At 31.9% G+C, this 24,654-nt stretch overlaps 1 protein-coding gene and 1 long non-coding RNA gene across 2 annotated transcripts in view; both read left to right on the top strand.

The window, feature by feature from the left end:
• Nucleotides 1-3,374: 3,374 nt before the first annotated feature.
• LOC126883217 (uncharacterized) lies at nt 3,375-5,597 on the top strand. Its single transcript, XR_007697566.1, has 4 exons — nt 3,375-3,511; nt 3,588-4,120; nt 4,206-4,354; nt 5,327-5,597. It is a non-coding gene; the product is annotated as an uncharacterized LOC126883217 (long non-coding RNA).
• Nucleotides 5,598-7,465: 1,868 nt separating this feature from the next.
• The window catches only part of LOC126883212 (zinc finger protein 493-like), a 57,838-nt gene continuing 40,649 nt past the window's right edge, over nt 7,466-24,654 (top strand). The window contains exon 1 of the mRNA XM_050648470.1: nt 7,466-7,797. Coding sequence (XP_050504427.1) covers nt 7,560-7,797 — 238 coding nt within the window. The 5' untranslated portion in view covers nt 7,466-7,559. The remainder of the gene's footprint in view (nt 7,798-24,654) is intronic.

A 24,654-nucleotide genomic window follows, 5' to 3' on the forward strand; every position in this document is an offset into this window, starting at 1 on the left:
CGTTTAAATATACAAGTAGTTTTTAATAATAATTGTTTTCAGACAATTGTTGTGGTTGTTTTTTTTTTGTAAAATTTCCACAACAATTGTCTGCCCAAGTAGCAATTTGTCGACGCGACAACGTTGTCTACCGCGTGGCAACGTTTTGTTACAACGTTGTTATTGCCTAGAAGACGACCCAATTCTGCACTAATTTGGTGGACGATTTTTGAGTTGTCTTGACGTTGCCTAGGCAACCTTAAGCGTTGCATAAGACAACTGAAGCGACTATAAAAACAGCCTGCGTGCAATGGTTACTCAAAGAGTCGGACTGGTTATGTTTTTTTTACCTATATAAAAAGTAAACTATTTTGACATCATATCAGGTATTTAAATTTATATAAATACATAAATAAGGACTTAAACAAAATTACCTGATGTGAAATTTATAAACGCATCTCAGATTACCGTCAAATATGGATATTCCACCTTTAAAAAACACACGCGCTCATTTTTTATCACCTTTTTAACAAAAAATATGTCAATTTAAAAAATCTAATTTTAATATAAAAGCCAGAATTTATGTTAAAGGTGTTTTGTATAAATTTAATGTATTGATGGTGCTTTTAAAGGTATGTATTAGAAAATGCCTGCATTTTTTATATTTTGTGTTTTTATTTTCTTTACATCCCAAAAAAACCAAAATGGTGCATTAAACAACATTACCAATATTACTTAAAATATACCTTATTACCAACCATAGACGGATGAGACAACCGAGAAGTCCAATCGCCGACCAAACACGGCCTGGACCGACTATCCCAACCACTTTAGAACGCACCCTCTTATTGGGTGACAGAGGTCATGTGACCAGTGCAGTGAAGTGCATCATTCTCCTTAACAGCGTTGCCACATTTAGTAGATATCTACTGTTTTGGTATATTTTTGATATTTAAAAAATTCTAGTAGGCAATGTTTTTTATTAGATGTTTGGTATATTTCAATATTTTGTTATCACTAAAATAAAATTTGCTTTTTAATAGTATTCACCCCATTTCTAAATTAATTTTCAGACATTTTGTTACAATTTCCCAATGTCATTACCGAAAATAAGATTCAGGACGTAGATGATGATAATAGGGCTTTTCATTCACAGTCATTTGTTTCGAGCTTCTGTCATGTGTCACATAATATTAATATATCTACGTCATACGTTATTGATATATACAATAATACAAATCCCAGACGTATGGCATAGATATATTAATATTATGTGACACATGACAAAAGCTCGAAACAAATGGCAATCGATGAAAAGCCCTATAGATGGACAAAGAAATGAAACTGGTAAATACCAGATCTAAATAAGGAAATCTTCATATAATTGGTTTGGAGAATTTTCAAAATGATTGTAACGCTCGGTTTCATAATCAGTTTTTTAAATTTTAAGTAAGTTGGTACCTACCTTTATCACAATTCATATATGGGTAAATGTCAACTTTAAAGTGAACTTTACTTAATGTTTACTTTAAGTTTATTATGAAACCGGGCGATTTTGACAGGTAACCGTTAACACAGATTTTACTGTATTTACAGGGCCTAAAATGAATCTACTGATTTCTATTGATTTTTTGAAAGCAAAACTACTATCCGCTGCAAGATAATTCGGATGGAATTCAGACAAAATATGTACAAAAAGTACATATTTTGTCGGAGTTTCAGCCAAATTATCTTGCAACGGATATAGTACTGAAAGAGTAAGAACTGACCTGGCAACCCTGTCTAGCAAAGCTGATACAAAGATTTAAGCTTATCAAATCTACTGATAAAACAATGGACAATGGAGAAACCAGCTAATAAAAAAACAAATAAACAGGTTGTTAAATAAATCGAAAATTTCCAGCAAAATAAAATATAAAATAATAAGAAAAAAGTAAGGTTATAAAGTAAATTCTTTTTTTGCTCCTGAAGTTGCCGTAAACGTGTCACACATCTATAGAACTATACGTAAATGCCCTGGGGTCGTGAGAGACACCTACCTAGTCGGCCAGAAAACCCATGGGCGTAAATTAGTTTAGCATTATAACGTTTTTAAGTAGTTGCGATTGTTGAAAAAACTTAACTGTGATATGTAGTTGTCACAATAGTAATAACTTAGTTGCCCATATAACTAAAGATATTACTTAACGTTGTAACATCGTAATGTCAGTCGGGTTAGAGGTCGTTGGCCGAAACAACTGAAAGTCCACTGTGGCAACGTTATATACAGTGCATTTGTTTGTACTGACAACCAATGCGTCGAAAAATTGCTACTAGGGTGAAAACAATTATTATTAAAATCTACTTGTATATTTAAACGTCCGAAGTGGAAGTGGAAACGTTAATATGTACAATCATTAAGTTAAATTGTGGCTTTATTATTTCCCATTTAGAATAATAAATTACATAGGTAAATGCCACAAAGAAATAGCTTCAGAATAATAAATATATTAGGTGATACAGAGTCGGCCAGGGCGTAAATTAGTTTAGCATTATAACATTTTTAACTCGTTGTGATTGTTGAAAAAACTGAACCACAATGAACTGTGATATTATGTAGTTGTCACAATCATTGTGACACAATGGTAATAAATTAGTTGCCCGTATAACTAAAGGTTGTAACATCGTAATGTCAGTCGGGGTAGGGGACGTTGGCCGAAACATCTGAAAATGCTCTCAGGCAACGTTGTATACAGTGCATTTGTTTGTACTGACAACCAATGCGTCGAAAAATTGCTACTTGGGTATTATTTTACGATATTTCATATTAAACTATATTATGTATTGTAAATAAGCTGTTTTTGACCCATATGTGCTGACAAAATATTTAATTAGGATAAAAATAGATTTAGCATGTTTCATCAAATCTTTAAAAATTATTTCTGCAATATTCCATTTACTGACTTAAGTCCTTTTACCCTAACGCTAGAGATTTGTATGTAATATTTTTTAAATAACAAAGGCCCATTTCGCTGATTCAAGTTTATATAGGCAACCCAAATTACACGGCGCAAAGTAGTGGGTCGGTACGGTGCCGGTGGTCGGGATTTAGACAGAATCGAAATTTCAACGAAACCTTAATTCGCACACTTGATCCAACGTTGCCAAGTCACTAAAATCTCAATATTTGACACCAATTTGACAATTGACAGATTATCTTTTAAAAATAAATGTAAATAGTTATCCTTACTGAACAAAACAAAGTCGGGAACATGCCCCGCTAACTCTAATAAAAAACATGTAATCGTATTTATTTTCCTTCCGTTTAGTCAGAGGCGCTGATGTCGGCATTGTGATTGGTGGAACATGACTTTTGACAAATCCTGCGCTATCTGTGAATCTGTAATCTGTGTTCGTGTTCGTTCGTTCGTTGTCGTTCAGTTATTTTATATGGTCGGTTATGTGATGTGTTTTTTGTGTCACCATAAAAAGCTGATATTCAGTCGTGTTTTTTGATATTTTTGTTATTTTGTAATCGTGTATCTTTTTAAAGGTAAGTTTTTCTGATTGTAGGTACTGTTTATCCAACAGTTTTAAAATACACACTTTATTTCGCGTTTTGTTGTTAGGTCTAATGGCTCCGTTCAGCTGTTGTGTGCAGACGGTGGAAAAGTTCAACAAGTAAACATTTATTTAATCCAAATTAATACTCATATTTCTATGTAAAATGTCACATTATTTTATAAATAAATAAGTAAGAAACAAAAGTTGTTTGTGTTTTACCTTTATTGTCCAATTGAATAAAATATTAAATATTGGAAGTACCGTATGGAGGCTACGTACCTAGCATGGAGGCTAGATTGTGGCACCCTTCCTATCCAATCAACAACAAGAGCGTTTAAAATTTCACACCTATCATGTCGAAGCTACAGACCACTTATGTGGAGGCCAGATTTGTAGTATCCTTCCATTTAACCAGGTGCTGAGATGGCGCTGAAATACGTGACATGTTTTTTAAAGAGTAAGATCGCATTCTACCAAATCACACAACACTTTTTTCTATGGTCGGGAACAATGGATTAATGGATATGTAAAAGCCATAAGGAGAACAGAACTAAAATTAAAATATGAAAGAATATGCAATAAACATTGTATAAAAGTGGTAAGTAATTCAATTAATAAGGTTTTTAAAAAATGTCTACAATAATAAAGATGTATTTAAGTAATAATTCAAACTTAATTATTAGGAAAGCCAGCCACTTTAAAAAGATATTCCAAACTAAAACATGGGTTACCAAAGCAGGCAATAAAAAGAAAAGGTGATCTAGAATGCAAGAGAAGAGCTGATGAAAGAAGTAAATGTAAAGAAAATAATGAAGAGACTTCTCTTGACCATGTAAGTATAAGATATTAAGATATAGTTTATTACAATATGGTTAGATGCAAAGCTTACCATGTTTTAATGCATATAGCCTAAACTGTCCTTCAATCTTTTTCTAATGGTGCTACAACCCTTTGTGAGTCTTGGTGTGCTTAGCAACATTCTGCCCTGCCAGATACTTTTCTGATGTTCATGGTTTTAAGATCCCCCTCTATATCGTCTATCCATCTTTTATGGGCCCTTCCTCTTGTTCTATTTCCTTGGGGCTTCCATCTCTGGATTACTTGTACAGCTCGATTATCTGGCATTCTTTCTGAGTGATCAAGCCAATTTAGTCTTTGAGATTTTACAATTCTAACAATATCTGCGCTCTGCATTAGTATTATCCAGCTCGTGTTCATTTTAATTCTCCACAAACCATCACTGCAATGTGTAGATTTGTTTTGTAGATTCTAAGGTTAGACTTAGTAACTTACTTTTCGTCAAGTCTTTGTATGCATAAAATCACTTATTGCTGCTAAGAATCCATGCTTTTCTTGACTGGCGTTGTTGTCATTTATTATTGAGTCTGGGTAGTGAAAATGGGAGGCATATTCGTAGGTATGGTTTTCTACCTTCAGATGTTCATGTTGATTTTACTTTGTGCACTCTATATATTTTGTTTTACTTTCATTTATATATAAACTAAACATAGTAGCTTCCCATTTCAGGTCTATAGCTTTTTCTTTTAATACTTTTTTGTTGTGGCTTATTATGGCAACTGCCCTTATATAAAACTAACTAAACTAACCTAAACCTTATAGGTGTAACTGTCCTAATATTAAAATACAGTTGTCCCTTGATAGTCCGACAGGTATGGGACCAAAAGGTCAGACTACCGAGCATGTCGGAGTATCAAGTGTGTACTGTACTTTTGTGGTACTTTCCACATTTGTATGATTTTTATGGTACACAACGTAAAAATTTTATTTATGTATTTGTTTTTAGGAACAAACACCAGCTATTTTATATATGTAGAAAAAGGAAAAACTGCTGGAACTTTACTTTAAAGGCTTTTGACTAGTGAAGATTTGGATAAACAACAGGAGTTACTTTGGGCTATAGCTACGTGCAAATTTATTTTCTTGTGGCTTCCTATGTTTATTCTTATTAACTATATCTACACTTTGATATGTTTTTAGTCGCATGAAGATTTTATAGTTTATTATTTTATGTATATTGTTATATTTGTGTTGAATAAACATTATTATTATTATTATTACCTTAATTTCCATTAAATAAATTATCAATAATAATTCCCAAATATTTTATTTGTTTGACAACTTCTACAAAATAATATTTCGTAGTAATAAAATCAATGCTTTGGTTTAAGAAATAGACAACTTAGAATAGAAATATGCTTTATTATCATGGAGAATTGTACAATTTTATAGACAATGCTTACAGTCATAAAAAATACAAAACAATAACAAACACAAAAATCAATAACAAGTTTAACTTGAATTGGTGCTCTACACATATTATTACACATACTACATATTATTGAGTGAAAAACACTTTAACCCATTGATAACAAAAACTTTCCATAGAAGGCCACAATTTTTAAATCATATTTTCTTTTAATTGTAAACGGCGATCATATTCTACTGCTTATTATTTTTTTCTGTTATAACACCCTGTATAGCATATATTCAAGTATTGTTATACTTTGTATTAGAGGTATTTTTTTAAACTGTGTAATTGATTGCACTTGACCAACTTCATGTTTGCAAAATAAATTCGGTACAACTATATACGTTCGTTTTGCTTAGTTTGAAAAACACTATTTTTATATCAACTTTTACTTTTAGAAATTGATATGGCAACAACACATCACTGCCTATTGATTTCAAAGGCGGTGATTTAGAGGCAAACGCTAAATAAACAGCAAATATGTGTCTGAGTAATATATTAAAGGTCGCTGAGTTAGGCTATCTTTAGCTTATTCTTTCCATTTCACTCCTGTAATAAACGTTAGTACTTGGTTCTGAATTTACGTGGTATTTACATAGCACCCAGTATCTTACCAAATTCTTTCCCCACTCGAGCCGACAATTTAGAGTAACCCTCTGTTATGGCCCAACAGAACAGGCCATGTCTGAAGTTACCCCTACGAAGCAATCTTAATTGCCGCTACGAAGCGATCTGTTTGTTTTTTTTTTTTTTCGTAAGCCACTTTCACAAAATTTCTTGCAGTTCTTGTACATATATGTATATAGGTCTGGCTCCAGCGTATGAAAAAAAAGTTGATTAAGCAAGCTAAAAATTTGTTAATAGCTTAAGGGTGTCTAGTCGGACAAACTTTGATATATAGGAAAAGGGGTTTTAATTGTGGAACAGGTTAAAAATTTGGAACTGTCAGACCACGAAAACGTCACATGTATTTTGTCCGACAGAACTTTCAATTGAATTGTTACCCTTTCATTAAACTCTCATGCAAAAATCAGGTTGCTATTTATCACCAAATGAGAATTATAAATGAGTGGAACACGTAGAATATGTCAAATGACAGGAATTATGGCAGGTGATAAATAGCAGTCTGATTTTTGCATGAAAGGGTAACAAATCAATTGGAAGTTCTTTTGGACAAAATACATGTGACGTTTTCGTGGTCTGACCGTTCCAAATTTTTAACCTGTTCCACAATTAAAATTTCCAGTGTTCCCATATATCAAAGTTTGTCCGACTAGACACCCTTAACCTATTAACAAATTTTCAGCTTGCTATTTATCAATTTTTTTTCATACTCGGGATCCTGACCTAATAGCTTAAACGCTTGAATAAACTTATTTTAGCTTGAGTTTTATCATGTATGTATATTAGTAAGACATAAATTAAACTTGAAAATATAATATGTATGACGCACGCAGTTACTGACTACCTTTAATGATTAAATTAATATATTACTAATCATTATATTATGATTGTGTCACATTGTGTGCTGGCACAATGCATCGACTTTTTTAAATTTACCGCGCATTGACTGTTACCCGTACAATTGGCAACGTTGGATCAAGTGTGCGAATTAAGGATTCGTGAAATTTCATATTTCATGCCACAAGGCAAGAGGCAAGATGGCAACCCTGCTTCTGCTTCCTGCTTGTTCTTGTCGCTTGTTTTTGTTTGTTTTGTTGTTTGTTGATGTTTGAGTCGCTTGGGTTTGCTTTTGGCTGTTGAAATTATGGAAGCAAAACAAGAAATTAACGAGGAAAAGGAAACGTGTAAAATAGAAATAGAGTATAATCACTTGGATGATGCTGTTTTGGATGTCTTTAAATATGAAATTCAGGAGGAAACCAAAAGGGAAAAAACTCATGACCCACGCGGTTCTTTAGACTTTGAGAAATTTCCCATAAATACTGAAATAGAACATGGAAATAAACTTGACCAATTTGAAGAAAACAAAAAAACTGATACAGGTTAGTAACACATTATTTAAGTATGTACTCTCATATTTAGAAGTAGTATAAATAGTGTGACCAACTAGCCCGAAAAATCCGGGACATGGCCCGAATTACGAAGTAGTGTCCCGGACAAGGCTTCCGGGCCATCCGAATTTTCAAAGTTTTGGTAAAATAATTTTATTTTGAAATTTTTAGTACATTATGTATTCTTCTAAGAATTAGAGGTTTTCTTCTCATTGTTAAGCAAAAATTAAGTTGTGGACAAATATGATAGTAAGAAGTAATCAACACAAAAATGTTCTGAAGTTGTTTTCTTGTGGAATTTTTGACAATTACATTTTGATGGGATTAATCCACAATCAAAAACTTGAAGCCTTTGAGATGTGGCTATACAGGCAAATCCTAAGGATATCATAGACGGACAAGATAACCAACGAGACCATACTAAGAAGAATGGGGAAAGAAAGAGAAGTGATGTTTACATTTAAAAAGAGATAGTTAGAATATCTCAGACACATAATGAGAAACTGAAATAAATACAGATTACTGAAAATAATCCTTCAAGGCAAAGTATTCGGAAAGTGAGGTATAGCGAGAAGAAGAATATCATGGTTAAAGAACCAGAAGAAATGGTTCTCCACCACAACAACTAATCTATTTAAAGCATGTGTTAATAAAATAAATATAGGCAGAATGATCGCCAATATTCCATAGGGATAGGCACCAAAAGAAGAAGAAGCCACAATTGTATGATACTTACATTTTTATATTAACCTAAGGCTATAATACCTATTTACATGAAAATTCAACATCAGTTGATTTTTCCTTTTTTGAGAGCAATTTCCGGATTTAAAAAAAACTAAGAAAAATGTAATTATTACAGCCAATTGTGGCTTAATCCTATCAAAAATATCATTGACAACATAAAAATGTTAAATAATCAATAAAATGATGATATTGAAGTTCTGACAAAAAAAATGGCCCGATTTTTATTGAAAAGTCCCGGATTTCTGGTATTTTTTTCAGCAACGAGACCATACTAAGAAGAATGGGGAAAGAAAGAGAAGTGATGTTTACATTTAAAAAGAGATAGTTAGAATATCTCAGACACATAATGAGAAACTGAAATAAATACAGATTACTGAAAATAATCCTTCAAGGCAAAGTATTCGGAAAGTGAGGTATAGCGAGAAGAAGAATATCATGGTTAAAGAACCAGAAGAAATGGTTCTCCACCACAACAACTAATCTATTTAAAGCATGTGTTAATAAAATAAATATAGGCAGAATGATCGCCAATATTCGATAGGGATAGGCACCAAAAGAAGAAGAAGCCACAATTGTATGATACTTACATTTTTATATTAACCTAAGGCTATAATACCTATTTACATGAAAATTCAACATCAGTTGATTTTTCCTTTTTTGAGAGCAATTTCCGGATTTAAAAAAAAAACTAAGAAAAATGTAATTATTACAGCCAATTGTGGCTTAATCCTATCAAAAATATCATTGACAACATAAAAATGTTAAATAATCAATAAAATGATGATATTGAAGTTCTGACAAAAAAAATGGCCCGATTTTTATTGAAAAGTCCCGGATTTCTGGTATTTTTTTCAGCCTTGTCTCGAATTGGACTGAATTGGAGTTGGTCACACTAAGTATAAAGAAAAATAACTTTTTTACCAGCTAATAATAATTCTCATCCCGAGTTAAATTTAAGGGCATACAAGAAAAAACCATAAAAGTTCAGTATGTTCATTAGGTTAGGTAACACGTTACCTGCGGTACAAGCAAATACATTATATGGTCCATAGTATTTGGTACAAGGTCTATTTTTGGCCCCTTCAAATGACGGATCTACAGAGCGAGCATGTCTCGTAAATTCCACGGCTTCGCGCAATCGTACTTGAGACACGTGAGGTGTTTAAAAATTTGAGTATTAACTGATGGTGTGAATTTTTAAAACTTTTAAGTGTGGTTTTTGACCGTTGTGAGAAATTATTCATTTAGTTTTGTGTTTATAATTTAACCTCTTGTTTTATTTTTAAAGTGTTCTTTTTGTTGTAAGTAAGTGTAACACAAACTTTTCGAAATCTAATCTACTAATACAGCAGGGAAATAAGGCAAAAATATACCATGTTCGGGACACTTGAGCAGCCAGGTTGCAAATGGGTTTTTTTGGGTACTATATACCTAATACATTATAAATACAAAAATGCCCGTCACAGTTTGGAGGAGAAATTTAGTTATTAACAAATAAGGGTCAAAAATGAGAGTTTTTTCCTTTAAATCGCTACAGGTAAAAATAGGGTAATTAAATGTCTTATTTATAATATTTTCTTAGTAGATGAGCCAAGGTTTAAAATAGTGTTTTTTGAATTTTGGTTCGACTATTTGTTGTTTCGAATATTGCAAAATCAAACTAAAATTTCGAAAATCAAAAATTTGCTATAACTTTTGCGAAAATGAATTTAGGACTATCATATTGCACGAAAAGTTGAGTCAAATAGTCCATACAATGCACAAAAAATTTTAAGACGCTGCGTCAATTAGTTTAAATTTTATTCAATTTGTTTATCCCAAAGAGCTTTTTTTCGCAATGTTATTGTTCAATAAATAATAATGCTACAGCAATTCTGTGAAAACAACATGAAAGAAGAATAGTCATATTTTCAACGCATTTAAAAAAATCATTAAAAAGTCATTTTTATCACTCGGAAAACAGTTTACTAAAATACGAGTCATTTTTGACTTATAACCTTTCGTTACTCGCGCCAACTTTTTGTGATCGGATACTCGCGCACGGTGCAGGAGACCGGGTCCAAAAATATGGGTCAGCAGTGTTTTAAAATTATTTTTTTTTGCAAAATTGTGTACGATTAAATTATTTAATGAATATATGATCATATAATTTTGTAGATATGCGTTTGTGTTCACATTATATTACTTTAATCAAAAATTTAATAATTTTCATTGTTATCCATTTATATGTATATACAAAAACTTTGGAAGTGAAAAAAAAATTGAATATGGTTAAATTTGTTTACTAAGAACTTTAGATCTTAATTCAATACACAAAAAAATTAAAAATAAAGAGTAATTGTAGTAACAAAAAAAGTTATAAAAATTAATGAACGTTTTTAAAACATGAAATACACAATGGTGTCACATTCATTGGAACAATGGTGTTCCAAACACAGATATTTTGAGCATATTTGGCAGTAAAACTTTGTTTTTCTATTTTTCTTCCAATCACAAACAGCACAGCGATCTGAAGTTCCTGTTGTTACGACTGGTACTTGTTCTGTTGGTAAACCACATATCTCCCTAAACCTCATTCTGATGGTTCTAGGTAAGTTATATATTTATATTTATATATATAAATATAAATAAACTAATCTATAAACATTGAAAATAAGGAAAAGATCTTAAATTACCTTACTAATTAAAAATATCGATGTGTGATCCAAACACAAAAATTGGTGCACAAATACTCGCACACGGTGTACGGGACTGTGTTGGGTAATAACAAAAGGACAGTACTATTTTTTACACTGCGAACTGACTTTACCCACAGTTGATTGACCACTGAAGAAGTATACGAAGTAGCCATTCAAAATCCCCACTACAAGCAGAGTTACAGGAATTTATTTACAGGCCCGGTCTCCCACACCGTGTGCGAGTAACGGAGGGTTAAATAATTTGAATAACTTTGTTAATATTGACTGTAGGCTAAAACTACAATGGAATTTGAAAAAGTGGTATTTTTATGCGAATTTTCAAAGAAAAACTTTTCGCCTAGGTTACTAACGACGGCTACTTTGTTTATAACAATTAAGCAACCTAACTAGAGCCATTTTGAAGTTGAAGATATATAGGTTATGTGTAAAAGTCTGTGTAGACTTTGAACCTCAACAGAGTGGTTAATAAAGCTTTAAAAATGGCGTCCGAACGGAATTAATTCGTGGTCGGTGGAGGGGAATTACTAAAATATGTGCACTAAAACAATGAAACTGATTCTGCAAACATATTATGCTGCGATTAATATCGCTGGAACTTGTTGATGGATTTTGATCATATTTTTTTTTAATTTGTATGTACTCGTAGTCTTATAGAGTACGTTATGTACACACGACCCCACCTAATTTATAAATTATTAAGTAATTTAATTCAATGTCCGGAACTTTTAAGTAAAATAAGCTTCAATATTCCACAGCATAGACTAAGATCTTTTGAACTTTTTCATATAAACTTTCATGCTACCAATTATGCCTGCAATAATCCATTTGATAGGGCCTTGAGGTTTTTAAATAGTCACTGTGATATAGACCCTTTTAATTTAAGGACACCCAAAGTCCCATTTAACGACAATGTTAACATTATGTCACATAGCTCTGCAACCAAAGCACTTAGAGACCTAATTTTTGTTTTATTTTGAAACTACATGCATTGTTTAGTCCCGCGTAGATTTTTGTAAAGTTAGAGTGAAAGAAACATTTATTTTAAATTTTTTTAAAATACTCTTACAAAAAAAACCCAAAAAAGTTTGGATTTTATTTTTTATTTTACTTGTTTTTATACATTTTTCAATAAAACTTTACGCGGGACTAGACATTATCTATCTACAACCACTGTAAAAATTTGGACCTTATATCATCTAAGAATCCAGAGATATCTGACATCAAAAGTTAAAAACCTAGTATTCGGGAAATCGCACAAACATAAAACACTCTTAATAGGTTATAAAGCTACTGGTACACGGTAAGTTGAGTGCAGACGTTCAGAAAATAAATAGTTTCATAACCATGGATATTTTGTACTATAATGCGTTATATATCGTTGAAAAGAGAAGATTTCAGAGAATAATTTTCAATCATAACGCAAAACACTTAAAAAAATAAATTTTCAGACTTTGGGTGCCCTTAAGTTTAAATCAATTTAAAACCATGATTTATAGTAAACTCTAGAATTGTTTCTAAATATTGTATTCTAAAGTGTATTTATAAGATAAATTAGATTAAAAATAAAATGTTATTATAATGCTGTAATGGGGTGATCCCGTCTATTTAATAAATAAAATAAACATTACAAAATGTTAGGGGGAACTCCCCTTATCACTCAGGGATATGAAAAATAGATTACGACCGATTCTAAGACCTACCGAATATACATATATAATTTCATAAAAATCGGTCAAGCGGTCTCGGAGGAGAATGGAAACTAACACTGTGACAGGAGAATTTTATAGATGTAAATATATAGATGGGTATTAACAAATAGGGGTTGGTGATAGAAGAGTGAAAATTAAGGGTTGTATGTATTTTTTAATACTACATCATATAAAATTAAGGTAGATAATTTTGTCCAAAAAAATAAAAAAAAATGTCGGCAACCCCCCTTATAACTTATGGGCATAAAAATAGACTCTTCAACGTCCTACAGGATCAACGTGTAAAATTTTATAAAAATCAGCCAAGCCGTTTCGGAGTAGTATGGTAACTAACACTGTTACAGGAGAATTTGATGTATATAGAAGTTACTGCGAATTAAATAATAAAAGTGGCCATCTTTGAATCTAATTAACCTAGGCAAAAAGTTTTTTTCTTTAAATTCGTACAAAAATACCAGCTTTTGAAATCCTAAAGTAGATTTACTCTATAGTCAATATTAACAAAGTTATTCAAATTGTTTAGAAGCCAAAAATGACTCTATTTTACTAAACTTTTTTCGGTGTGATAAAAACTACTTTTTAATGATTTTTTTCAATACTTTAAAAATATAACTCTTAACTATTTTTCTTGCATGTGGTTTCCACAGAATTGCTATGTCATTATTATTTTCTGAACAATAACATTGCGAAAAAAGGCTCTTTGCGATAAACAAAGGACATCGCACACATCTTATGGAAAATATAATGTCACTCAAATTCAATAAAATTTATATGAATATATTCGTTTCAATTTAACGGTCAATTCTTATCATTGCGCCAACTCTTAATTTTCAATAATAAGAGTAGAAATTGATATAAATCAATCTGAAATCAAATGGGTAGGTACTTCATAAATCTTCTCGGGCTATTAAGCATCTTATTATAATAGTTTCACTAATCCGCTTAGGCCCAGCGGGGTTTAAGCTGTTTTGAATAGCACCCAGAGCAATAGTGATTATAACTGACATGTTTATAGACTCCAAAAAATGTGATTTCGATAACCTTTAATTCAGTGGTTTCCAACCTTTTTGTACTTGCGCCCCCCTTTAAAAAGAAAAAATTGTTGCGCCCCCTTAATTTTTCAATCTAATTTCTTAAATACTCAACTGATATTGTAATTTATTTAATGGGCTACAAAATAATATAAAATATCATATAAAAATATACATAAAAAATAATTATTTATTATAAGAAATATTAATTTTAACTGTAATAAAAACTAATCTTACAAAAATACAAAAAAATAATATATAATTAATACAACATTATAACAATTTAATGCGACGATTGAGCTTGTTTTTCAGCACACATTTTCACAAACCGTGGAATCATTGTTTAAGACAGCTACTGTAAAAAAATCAGTTTCACATAGGTAAGATGTTACAAATGTCAATAAAATTTCTAAAACTTTGTCAAAGTAGGAAAACCGTCCTTTACTCGTAGCCAAAACGAGTATATTTGCGAATGTATATGCGGATGATGCGGAAGATGAGGATGACCTACAAAGAGAACTTTATCGATTCTACCAAGCATGTCAACGACTCAACATGAGCATATCCACGCAGAAAACAAAATGCATTACCATTGCGAAAGATCCAATTGTATGCAAGCTCGTGGTAGATGGGAAACCCATAGAACAGCTAAACCAGTTCAAATATCTAGGTGTAAACTAATCAAGTTATCATGACCCAGCCAGAGACCTAAGAAGACAAATAAACAAGGCCGCAGTCATGTCCGGATGTTTGAGAGATGTGATCTGGAATAACCCATATATGAGAATGAACAGCAAAGTTAGAATTTATAAAACTTGCATCTGACCTGTTATGACTTGTTATGCTAAGAGCCATAGCAGGGAAGACAAGAAGGGATAGAATACGGAACAACATCATCAGGGAACAATGTGGCGTGCAAGATGTAGCAAGATGGAGTAGACAAAGACGAAGAGAATGGTTCAGTCATGTAAAAAGAATGGAGGAGCACAGACTACCAAGAATTGCGCTAGAAGGAAAACCAGCTGGCAAGCGTCCACCGGAGAGACCACCAAAAGGTATGGGGAGTACCGGGGACACCACCGGGAGGGATATCTGGCAGTCTACCTCTCAAGAAATATTTCAACGTCGGAATTAACAGATCGACATATCTACAACAAGCATAAGAAGAAGAAGATTTGGCGCTCGGCTCCAAACGTGAAAGCGAGATGTTTTTGTTCCAGCAAGAGTTTGGATGGATGTTTTAGCATTACCAGAAAAATTCCCGGCGAGGATTGTGGATTACGTATACCTTTTTTGCACATTCATTTTTTTGACACCTATTCGACTTTTGGACATCTTGGATATTAGTGCACCCTATGTAACGCACAGCTGAATCTTATGTTTGTGCGTCACAGTGTTACCATGCCATTTCTTTCATAATTTCAATGAATGTTAAATGTACCTACAAGAATAATAGAATAAGAACGTTTACTTATCCGTCATTATATTAGGTAGAATGACAAATGAGGTGTCAAATGAAAGCTTATAATCCAAGGATAGTACAAAAGATGAGAAATAGACCTGGATTGTCTGTCCCTCAAAAAATAAGCGTTATATTGGGAATTTCTAATGTCGACATTAAAAGTTGCACTATCTTTTTTTTCTATAAAACATTTTGATCTAAAACTTACCAGAAAACTTCTTTGTACTCTCTACTTTCAAATAAATGTGATTAAGAAGCTAAATTTTAAACTTCGTCATACAACTTTTGCGATTAAACTTTGCAATGCACAAATCCGCACCTTTTTCTTTGAAAAATTCATAACCGTTATCATGATAAGAATAAAAACTTGAAGCAGATACCTTTGTCTTCAGAAATGTTAGAGCTATATTTTTATAAACGTGATTTTATATTTTTTTTATTTTTAGGTTAAAATTGCGATTTTGACAATGTTCCCCCACATAAAATTCAAAATAAACCTCATTTTAGTTTTCAGCACCCTCGAAAATATAACGTATGAATAAAATTAGCCATTTGCCTCTCCGTGGTCAGTATCTCGAAAACTAAGTGCTTTTTTGAGGGTGTCCCGCTCGTGTATAATATCACAAAAAATTGTAACGTGATAGTATGAAAAAATAGAGGATACGGCAACGGTGTTACAAGTGATGGTCGGATCAAATGCCAAAATCTACACAGACATATTATTAGGGTGCACTAATACCCAAGATGTCCCGACTTTTTTGGTTTGTATTCGAAAATATTTTGGAAACAGCTGCATGCCCCCCTTGCAACTGTCTCGCGCCCCCCTAGGGGGGCGCGCCCCACAGGTTGGAAACCACTGCTTTAATTGCAATTTGCGCCGTAATTAATCATAATTAAGAGTCGGCGCAATGATAAGAATTGACCGTTAATTTAAAACGAATCTATTCGTATAAATTTTATTGAATTTGAGTGACATTATATTTTCCATAAGATGTGTGCGATGTCCTTTGACCCTTATTTGTTAATAACTAAGTTTCTCGTCCGAACTGTGACGGGCATTTTTGTATTTATAATGTATTAGGTATACAGTACCCAAAAAACCCATTTGCAACCTGGCTGCTCAAGTGTCCCGACAAAAACCTTATTTCTCTGGACTATAACTTGACGGCACAAGTAATATCATATTTTATACAGGGTGTTTGGTAAAGAATGGGCCATAACTTAACCGTAGATTTCTGAGCTTAAAATAGGTGGATTTAAGCTAACTTACCTTAGTACAAAAGTTGATAATAACCGAAATACAGGGTGTCAAAATTAAACTTTTATTTTATTTATTCTTGAATATTTCCCGAAAGGCATGGGATAGCAACACGAAATTTGGTAAGCAGGGGTTTTTTGGGATGAGAAATCTAAATTCGCCACCAAAACTAATGTATTACCGAGAGGGCGCCACATATACGTCTTTCAGCGCTCATTTAATACATTCAACTTTTTATCCCCTACTCTATATACTTTTTGAATAAAAACTTTTGTTCTCTCAATATTTTTACTTAAAAAAGGTATATTACATTCATCTTACTAATAAACTCAACTACTGTTTTCGAGATAAACGCATTTTAAATCTGCGATACAACATAATTTTTGCATAATATCATTGTAGCTAGACCCGAAAAATAAACATGAAACCATAATAATTGTGCCAGTTCTCATATTTATGTCATTGCATCGCAAATTACATTTGAAGAAATTTGCGATACATTTTTGTAAATTTATATGATTTTAAGATATTTTTCGGGTGTAACGACAATGATATTACTTATGCAAAAAAAAGAGTGTGTGTACTTGTGTACGCACGTAAGAAGTTATACTTCTTTGTCGTCATAAAAAACAGTTTTTTTATATACCTCATACAAAATCGGTAATATTTGCTATAAGATGGTTATATTTTAGGGTTTAGATCATTCAGAACTTTCTATAACTTTTCTTTCGTAAAATTAATAACAAAAGTTATCATAATTGAAATAGCAGAAAATAATGTTGATTATATATGTTGAGAAAAATTTTTAATTTCTTTTTCAATTAGAAGGATGTAATTCCATATTAAAATATAGTTCTATTTCCAATTAACTGTTCATAATAACAATGTTCAATATTGTAAAAATAAAGCTACTTTTCTCTTGAGTGACATTCATATTTTTTGACATACCCTGTGTAATACCCATAAAAATTTACTATCTGATGGTTGAATCAGAGATTCTAGATATTGCAGAACCTTTTATGTAGAACAACTATTTTTCGTAAAATGAATAATAAAAAAGTTTTCCATATTATGGTTCCAACTTACAGGGACATACTGTATATTATGACAAAAATATTTTTAAATCTGTAGGCAAGTCAAAAGTGTAAACTCAACCTTAATTTAACAAGAGTTATAGTCGGTTCGCTAAACTCACGACACAACTGGCTAGTGTTTTTAGTAGATATTTTTTTTGTTTTTGGCCAATTTTGTGAAAATTGGCAAAATTACTTACTAAATTCACTAGACATTTGTAGTAACACTGGTGGTACTCATTATTTTCTTTTAAAATATCGTACAATCTACAGGGTGTAACAAAAATACAGGTCATAAATTAAATCACATATTCTGCGACCAAAAATAGTTCGACTGAACCTAACTTACCTTAGTACAAATGTTCACATAAAAATAGTTACAGCCCTTTGAAGTTACAAAATAAAAATGGATTTTTTCCAATATATCGAAAACTGTTTGTGGTTTCTTATTGAAAACGGATATGTGGCATCCTTATGACAGGAATATCTTAAAATAAAATTATAGTGAAATTTGTGCACACCATAAAAATTTTATGGGGGTTTTGTTCCCTTAAACCCCCCCAAACTTTTGTGTACGTTCCAATTAAATTATCATTGTGGCACCATTAGTTAATAACAATATTTCTAAAACTTTTTTGCCTCTTAGTACTTTTTCGAAAAGCTAGTTTTTGTCGAGATATTTTGAATATTTGTCAAATCCACCATATATTTGTATACTGTTACGTACTGGTAATAATACGAAAAATTATTTATAAATAATTACAGTTTGAGGTATATTTTGAACCGTATTAGAAAAGAAGCCACATCTCGATAAAAGATGCCTTATCGGAAAAATACTAAGAGGCAAAAAGTTTCAAAAACACTGTTTAACTAATGTAACCGCAATAATAGTTTAGTTGTAACGTACACAAACATTTGGGAGGTTTAAAGGCACAAAACCCCCATAAAATTTTTACGTAAACATATTAAAAAAGAAGCCGCATCTCGATTGAAAATGATTTATCGAAAAATTACTAAGAGGCAAAAAACTTTTAAAAACATTGTGTTTAACTAATGGCACCACAATAAGAATTTAATTGGAACGTACATAAAAGTTTGGGGGGTTTAAGGGAACAAAACCCCCATAATATTTTTATGGGGTGCACAAATTTCACTATAATTTCTTTTAAAGATGTACCTACCATAACAATGCCACATGTCACTTTTCATTAAAAAATCTCTAATAGTTTTCGATATATCGGAAAAAATCGATTTTCATTTTGTAACTTCAAAGGGCTGTAACTTTTTTTGTGTGCCTATTTGTACTAAGGTAAGTTAGGTTCAATCGAACTATTTTTGGTCCCAGAATATGTAGTTTAATTTATGACCTGTATTTTTGTTACAGCCTGTATTATTTACAAAAGTATATACAAATCCGGTATAATATCCCTACTTTATAGCATTTTCAATATCTTCCGTAAGTCCAAACGGTGAGCTTAAATGTTTTTTCCAATGCATCCAACTTTCTTTGAAGCGAAGCTGAATTGTTCAAATATAAAAAAACTCTCCTGCGGTGTTGTCCGTATGAGATGATATGCCAGTCTCTAATGCATCATTGTCCTCTATGTTTACTTTTAGATTTATCTGTATTCGCGGTGTGCAAGTACTTGGAAGGGAAACGAGAAACGACCGTGCGCGAGTCGCGGAGAAATATTGCAACTATCTTAAATAATTCATATTGTCAATTGAAACTGTCAAATTGACGTATATTTCATACCTTCTGTCATTGAAGCAGAAAAATTATATATTGCTCCACAATATTGATATGATATGCAATTATTATATAAAGGTAAATTTAATTAATTGTATTTTGCTTGCAGTACTGCATTTTAATAACTAATTTTATTTACTACATACAATTGTTTACGTTTGCATAACATAACCTGCGTCTTATTTTTTTGGACTATGGCCTTGACAATTATCCAGCAACCAGGACTAATATAATTGGCGAATATAATTAAAAGTGCGAATAAAAGTACCGAGCGTAGAAATAGAGGTCGCTTTGCCGAACTTGCACGGTCCCAATAGCCTACAAAAAAAATTAATCCAATTTAAATTTTAGATCACAACTCCAACTGATATGAATAACATTGTAACTCCACTTATAATGTTTTTCAACTATTGCTTAAATGATATCTACAAAGGACAACTTTCATTTTGATCTAAAAACTTTTATCCTATCTTATGTACAGCTGGTTCCAAAAAAAACTGATACGACTCTTAAGCGTATTTTGTAGAAAATTGAGCAGTGTACTTTCTTCTTCTTCTTCTTCTTTTTGTTTTTGGTCTCGCTGCAAGGCAATTACCAGCACGATTTATAGGCGATCTTGATGTAGTCTGGCTCTAAGCCATATCAAAATCGCTGAGTATGTTCTTGTAAAAAGCTTATGATGAGGTGTGATATAATGAATATGAGTTTAATTATATTTAATTTATTATATTTTGAAGGATAAATATTTATTATTTACATATAGTCACTGTCACTACCAAATCTTAAAATGTGTCAGATAACTTCAACCTCAAAAAATTACTGTTTGTTTGTTTATTTTATTATTTGTCTGTCATAATAAATATAATATAATGTCAGATCAATTATACACTGCTCAAAATGATCAAATCTTACTAAGAGTCGTATCAGTTTTTTTAGGAACCAGCTGTACCTTAATATAAAGTTTTTTAATAAAATAACCTCATTGCAAGTGCAAATTTTGAATCACTCAGTGGAAAAGCTTTGTAACCAATGTTACAATACTATAAATTTCTATTATTGATGAATATTTTTATAAACACATTGTAACATCTATATAATTTACGAGTGAACTAACTTCCACTGTTATATCTGATGTTCACAGTGGATTACATGTTCAAGAAGCATCAACAGCGAAAACCCCTTCCTGCATCAAAGGCATTAGTTTATTATTAGATACGTCTGCTAAGTAAAAATTCCCAAAGAAGAAAAATCTTGGAAAGGAGAGACAAAGAGATCCAAGTGTTTTCAAAATTAATATTTTGAAGAAACTGAGGAACTCTGACCAAGAATACACTAGAAAAACTGTAAAATTAACGTAAATGAGAGAATCGGGACCTCGATGTAACGATAAATGTAACATTAAATGTAAATCGAAATTATATAAAAAAAGAATGACTCAATTCATTTAATAATTTTTGGGCAATAGCTGATCATTATAAACAGCGTGATTTATGTAAAGTTTGTAGAGCATACTTATGCAGATATAGTCCGTCCGCTATAACTTTTCCCATACGGTACGAATCATTTTCAATCAAACTAAATCAAAACATAAATTGAAACGAACGTCGATGTGTATATACATTTTGTATACTGTATACTATATACTACACACATCGGCATACGTTTCACTTTCTGTTTTGACTTAATTTGATTGAAAATGAATCGCACCGCATGGGAAAAGTTATAGCGGACGGACTATTCTCAACCAATAGTGAAAAGTTAAATCAGTCCACGTAAAACTGGTAAATATGAATATAATTTGCAGTTAGCAGAACACTGACACCAAGTTTGTAAGAAACATTTTTGATACTTTACCAGATAATATATGGTTAACTACGCTATTCAAAAAAAGTGGCATTGCAGCTCGACTTAAATCAGAACCATTAATGCTAACAACAATGTGATACATGAAAGCGAAAAGCTGAGGAAAAGTTATAAAATATGGATTAAGCAAATTGTAGCTGGAGCATCACATGAGCTAATGGTTTATTGCATATAAGGAGACAGTCTGTTACCAACGCACTGTACTTAGCTGAGAATATTTTTTAACAAAAAATCAAAATATTAAATTATTCTTCATTATTTATTTTTTAGTTGTTATATCCACTTGAAAAAGCATAAGATAAATGTGTTTATTGGTTTTACTCACTCTCAATTTACTTCTTTCTTTTCCAATCTCCTCGTTCTTTCAACATCATGTTACCTACGCACTTTTTTTAGGCTTGCATACCATTTCCTGTGATGGAACTTGATCAGGATGATTTTCGTCCTCTAAATAAGCTGGTTCGTCTAAAATTAATAGATTTATGTAAAATATTGTTATGTGAATGTATGAGATAGCCACTTTACACGATGCAAGTAATTGCGCAATTTCTTGCAGCAATTGAAATTGCATCGTGTCACACGAGAATTGCACAGAAAAGGTGCAATTACTTGCAGCAACTTCTTGCTGCAAGAAGTTGCAGCTAAATAGAACATGTTCATGCAATTCTTTCTGCAATTGTTATATATATTGATGTGATCTTGATTATTGATATGAGATAATATTCTTATATGTCATTTAATTTAATCAATGCATTTATAATAATCTAATTAATTTACCAGATCACATATCAATATGTTTTCAATCTCAGGACTTTTTATAAAATTAATTACTTACTTACGTGGCTTCTAAGTATTTCTCAATGGTTCCTAATCGGGATAGGAAAGAAAAGAGTAAAATAATACACACATATGGGTTACAATTATAATCAAAATATTGTTTATTTTATTTAAATGGCAATCACTGCTTAATATTTGCTATATCTTATTATTCTTAAACATAACATTTACACATGGGAATCTTATTTCCTTTTGGTTTCCAATTGAAAGTTTTTATTAACATTTAATTATTAGGATTTATTAGCATCAATTCTATTTAAGTTTGATGAAGCTTTTCTGATATTATTGATTATGTTCTTCAATTTTAAATGTGGTATTTAATACGAAAAACCCATACATTCATGTCCAAACAAATGAGACTGACCTTTTTCTGGTGAACTGAGAATGTCTTCACACAAGACCCGTTTCCTGCTATCCTTGGCTGCGATCAAAACCTCGTCCTGGCTTCCAGTAATGTTCTCCTTTGAAAACTAGCTCGTATAGCTCCCGTTCCTGCTTCTGTCGTGATGCCGTGTTTCTACCTTTTTCGAAACTTCAATCAGCTACCGGGACACTCTTGGCTCAAGGAGGTTCTTTACTCTCGACCTGGCCTACCTCTCGTTCCACGATAGATACTCCACACTCACGGAACTACACCGGCTTTCTCACTCTCCGTACACTACCGTCTACTACTGGACTTCACTTCTCGACAGCTCAAAACATTCTGCTCTATCTTTTTCATTCATTCCCCTACTTTCTAAATATCCCTTCCAGATTCACAAATCAACCTTCCACCACCAACTCTCATTCGCAGTATTCCTCAAAACCAATTTTTAATCTTTCTAAATATGCTTAATGGATTTCCAAAAAAAATAGTTAATTCCCATTCTAAAATTACTTTCTACTATTTACAAAATTTAATGACCTATTATCTACTTCAACTGAGTCTTATTTAGCATAGGCTAATGATCGAACCTTCCGCGAACAACGATAATGAACTATTATCTATTTCAACTGAGTCTTATTTAGCATAGGCTAATGATCGAACCTTCCGCGAACAACGATAATGGTACGCGCCATTCACTTTGTTTATTCTAAGCGCATTGTCCCGAGTTTCGTATGCTTCTTCTAATCACTTCTTAAAATTAAATATAACAATTTGTTGTATACAGGTTGTTCTAAATTTATATGCCCGTGGTTGAGAAAATTGAAAATATTTTATATTAAATTGAATTCTGTTTATAATTATCAAAATTTAATTTTCATATCAAATAGAAATATAACAATATATATAACACATATTATAATTTTCTCAATAATCTAACATTTTTAATCTAATATCTGATAACTCTACTCAAAAAATCACATTTAATTTATAAAAACAACATAACCTAAAATTTATGGTTAGGTCAAAGTTTCTGTCTGTTTCATATCAGCTTCTGTAATTACTTGTACCCTGTAATCATTTTATTGCAGAAATCTAGTTGCAAGTTGCAACTGATTGCAGAAGTTTTTGCTGCAAGAACTTGTGCTATAAATTTCGCAATTACTTGCAATGTGTAAAGTGGCTCAAATGTAGGAACAAAATTTGTTTTAACTTATTTTCAAAACACTTACCTGTAATCATTGACAGTAATAAAAGACTCCAAGTACTGGATCCTCCGAGTCTTTAGTTTTGAATAAGTGAGATCGTAAAATCGTCCCGGTTGATTGATGTTTATCCACAGTTCTCTAGTGTAGAGAATCTCTACACTACCTCTACGAGCCAATAGGTTTTTATCAGTAATTTTGCGATTGAAAATCGCACTCACACAGTTTGGGCTTCCACAATGACATGCAACAAGCATGTTAATAAGTCCAAAAATATAATATGAAAACTATTTAAAAAGGTAGTATAACAATCACTCTATATTTATCAATCAACGACATAACCAAACCGTCCAAACCACAGCCCACAGCTGCGCTACAGCTGCCATATTGGATAATTTTTGACATGTCATTTGAACATCCAATCAGAACAAAGTTATAATGCGCGTATGCGCCTGGCCGATGCGTATGAGCCTGGTTTCAACATATAAAAATTCACCCTCAACGCGCGTAAAGAAGTATAACTTCAAAAATTATGTTCTCTCTCAGATTTAAAATGAGTTTATCTCGATAACGGTTGAGTTTAGCGAGATGAATGTAGTATACCTTTTTTACAGATGGCGTAGCTACTTTTGCTATAACTAGGTACTCAACGCTTAGCTACTCTACATACAATTTGTATTATTTTATCAAAAAAAAACAAGCATTTACTCTGCAAATTGTATATTTTGCTTTGCATTTTCATATGAAAATACCGCGGTATTTATCTTGTACTTTTTTCGAACTAGGTGCAATACTTAGGTAATATTATTATTAATAAGAAAAATTATATTAAAATACAATGCTAAAAAATTTA

The sequence above is a fragment of the Diabrotica virgifera genome, chromosome 4 (assembly GCF_917563875.1).
Source record: "Diabrotica virgifera virgifera chromosome 4, PGI_DIABVI_V3a".
NCBI classification, from domain to species: Eukaryota; Metazoa; Arthropoda; class Insecta; order Coleoptera; family Chrysomelidae; genus Diabrotica; species Diabrotica virgifera.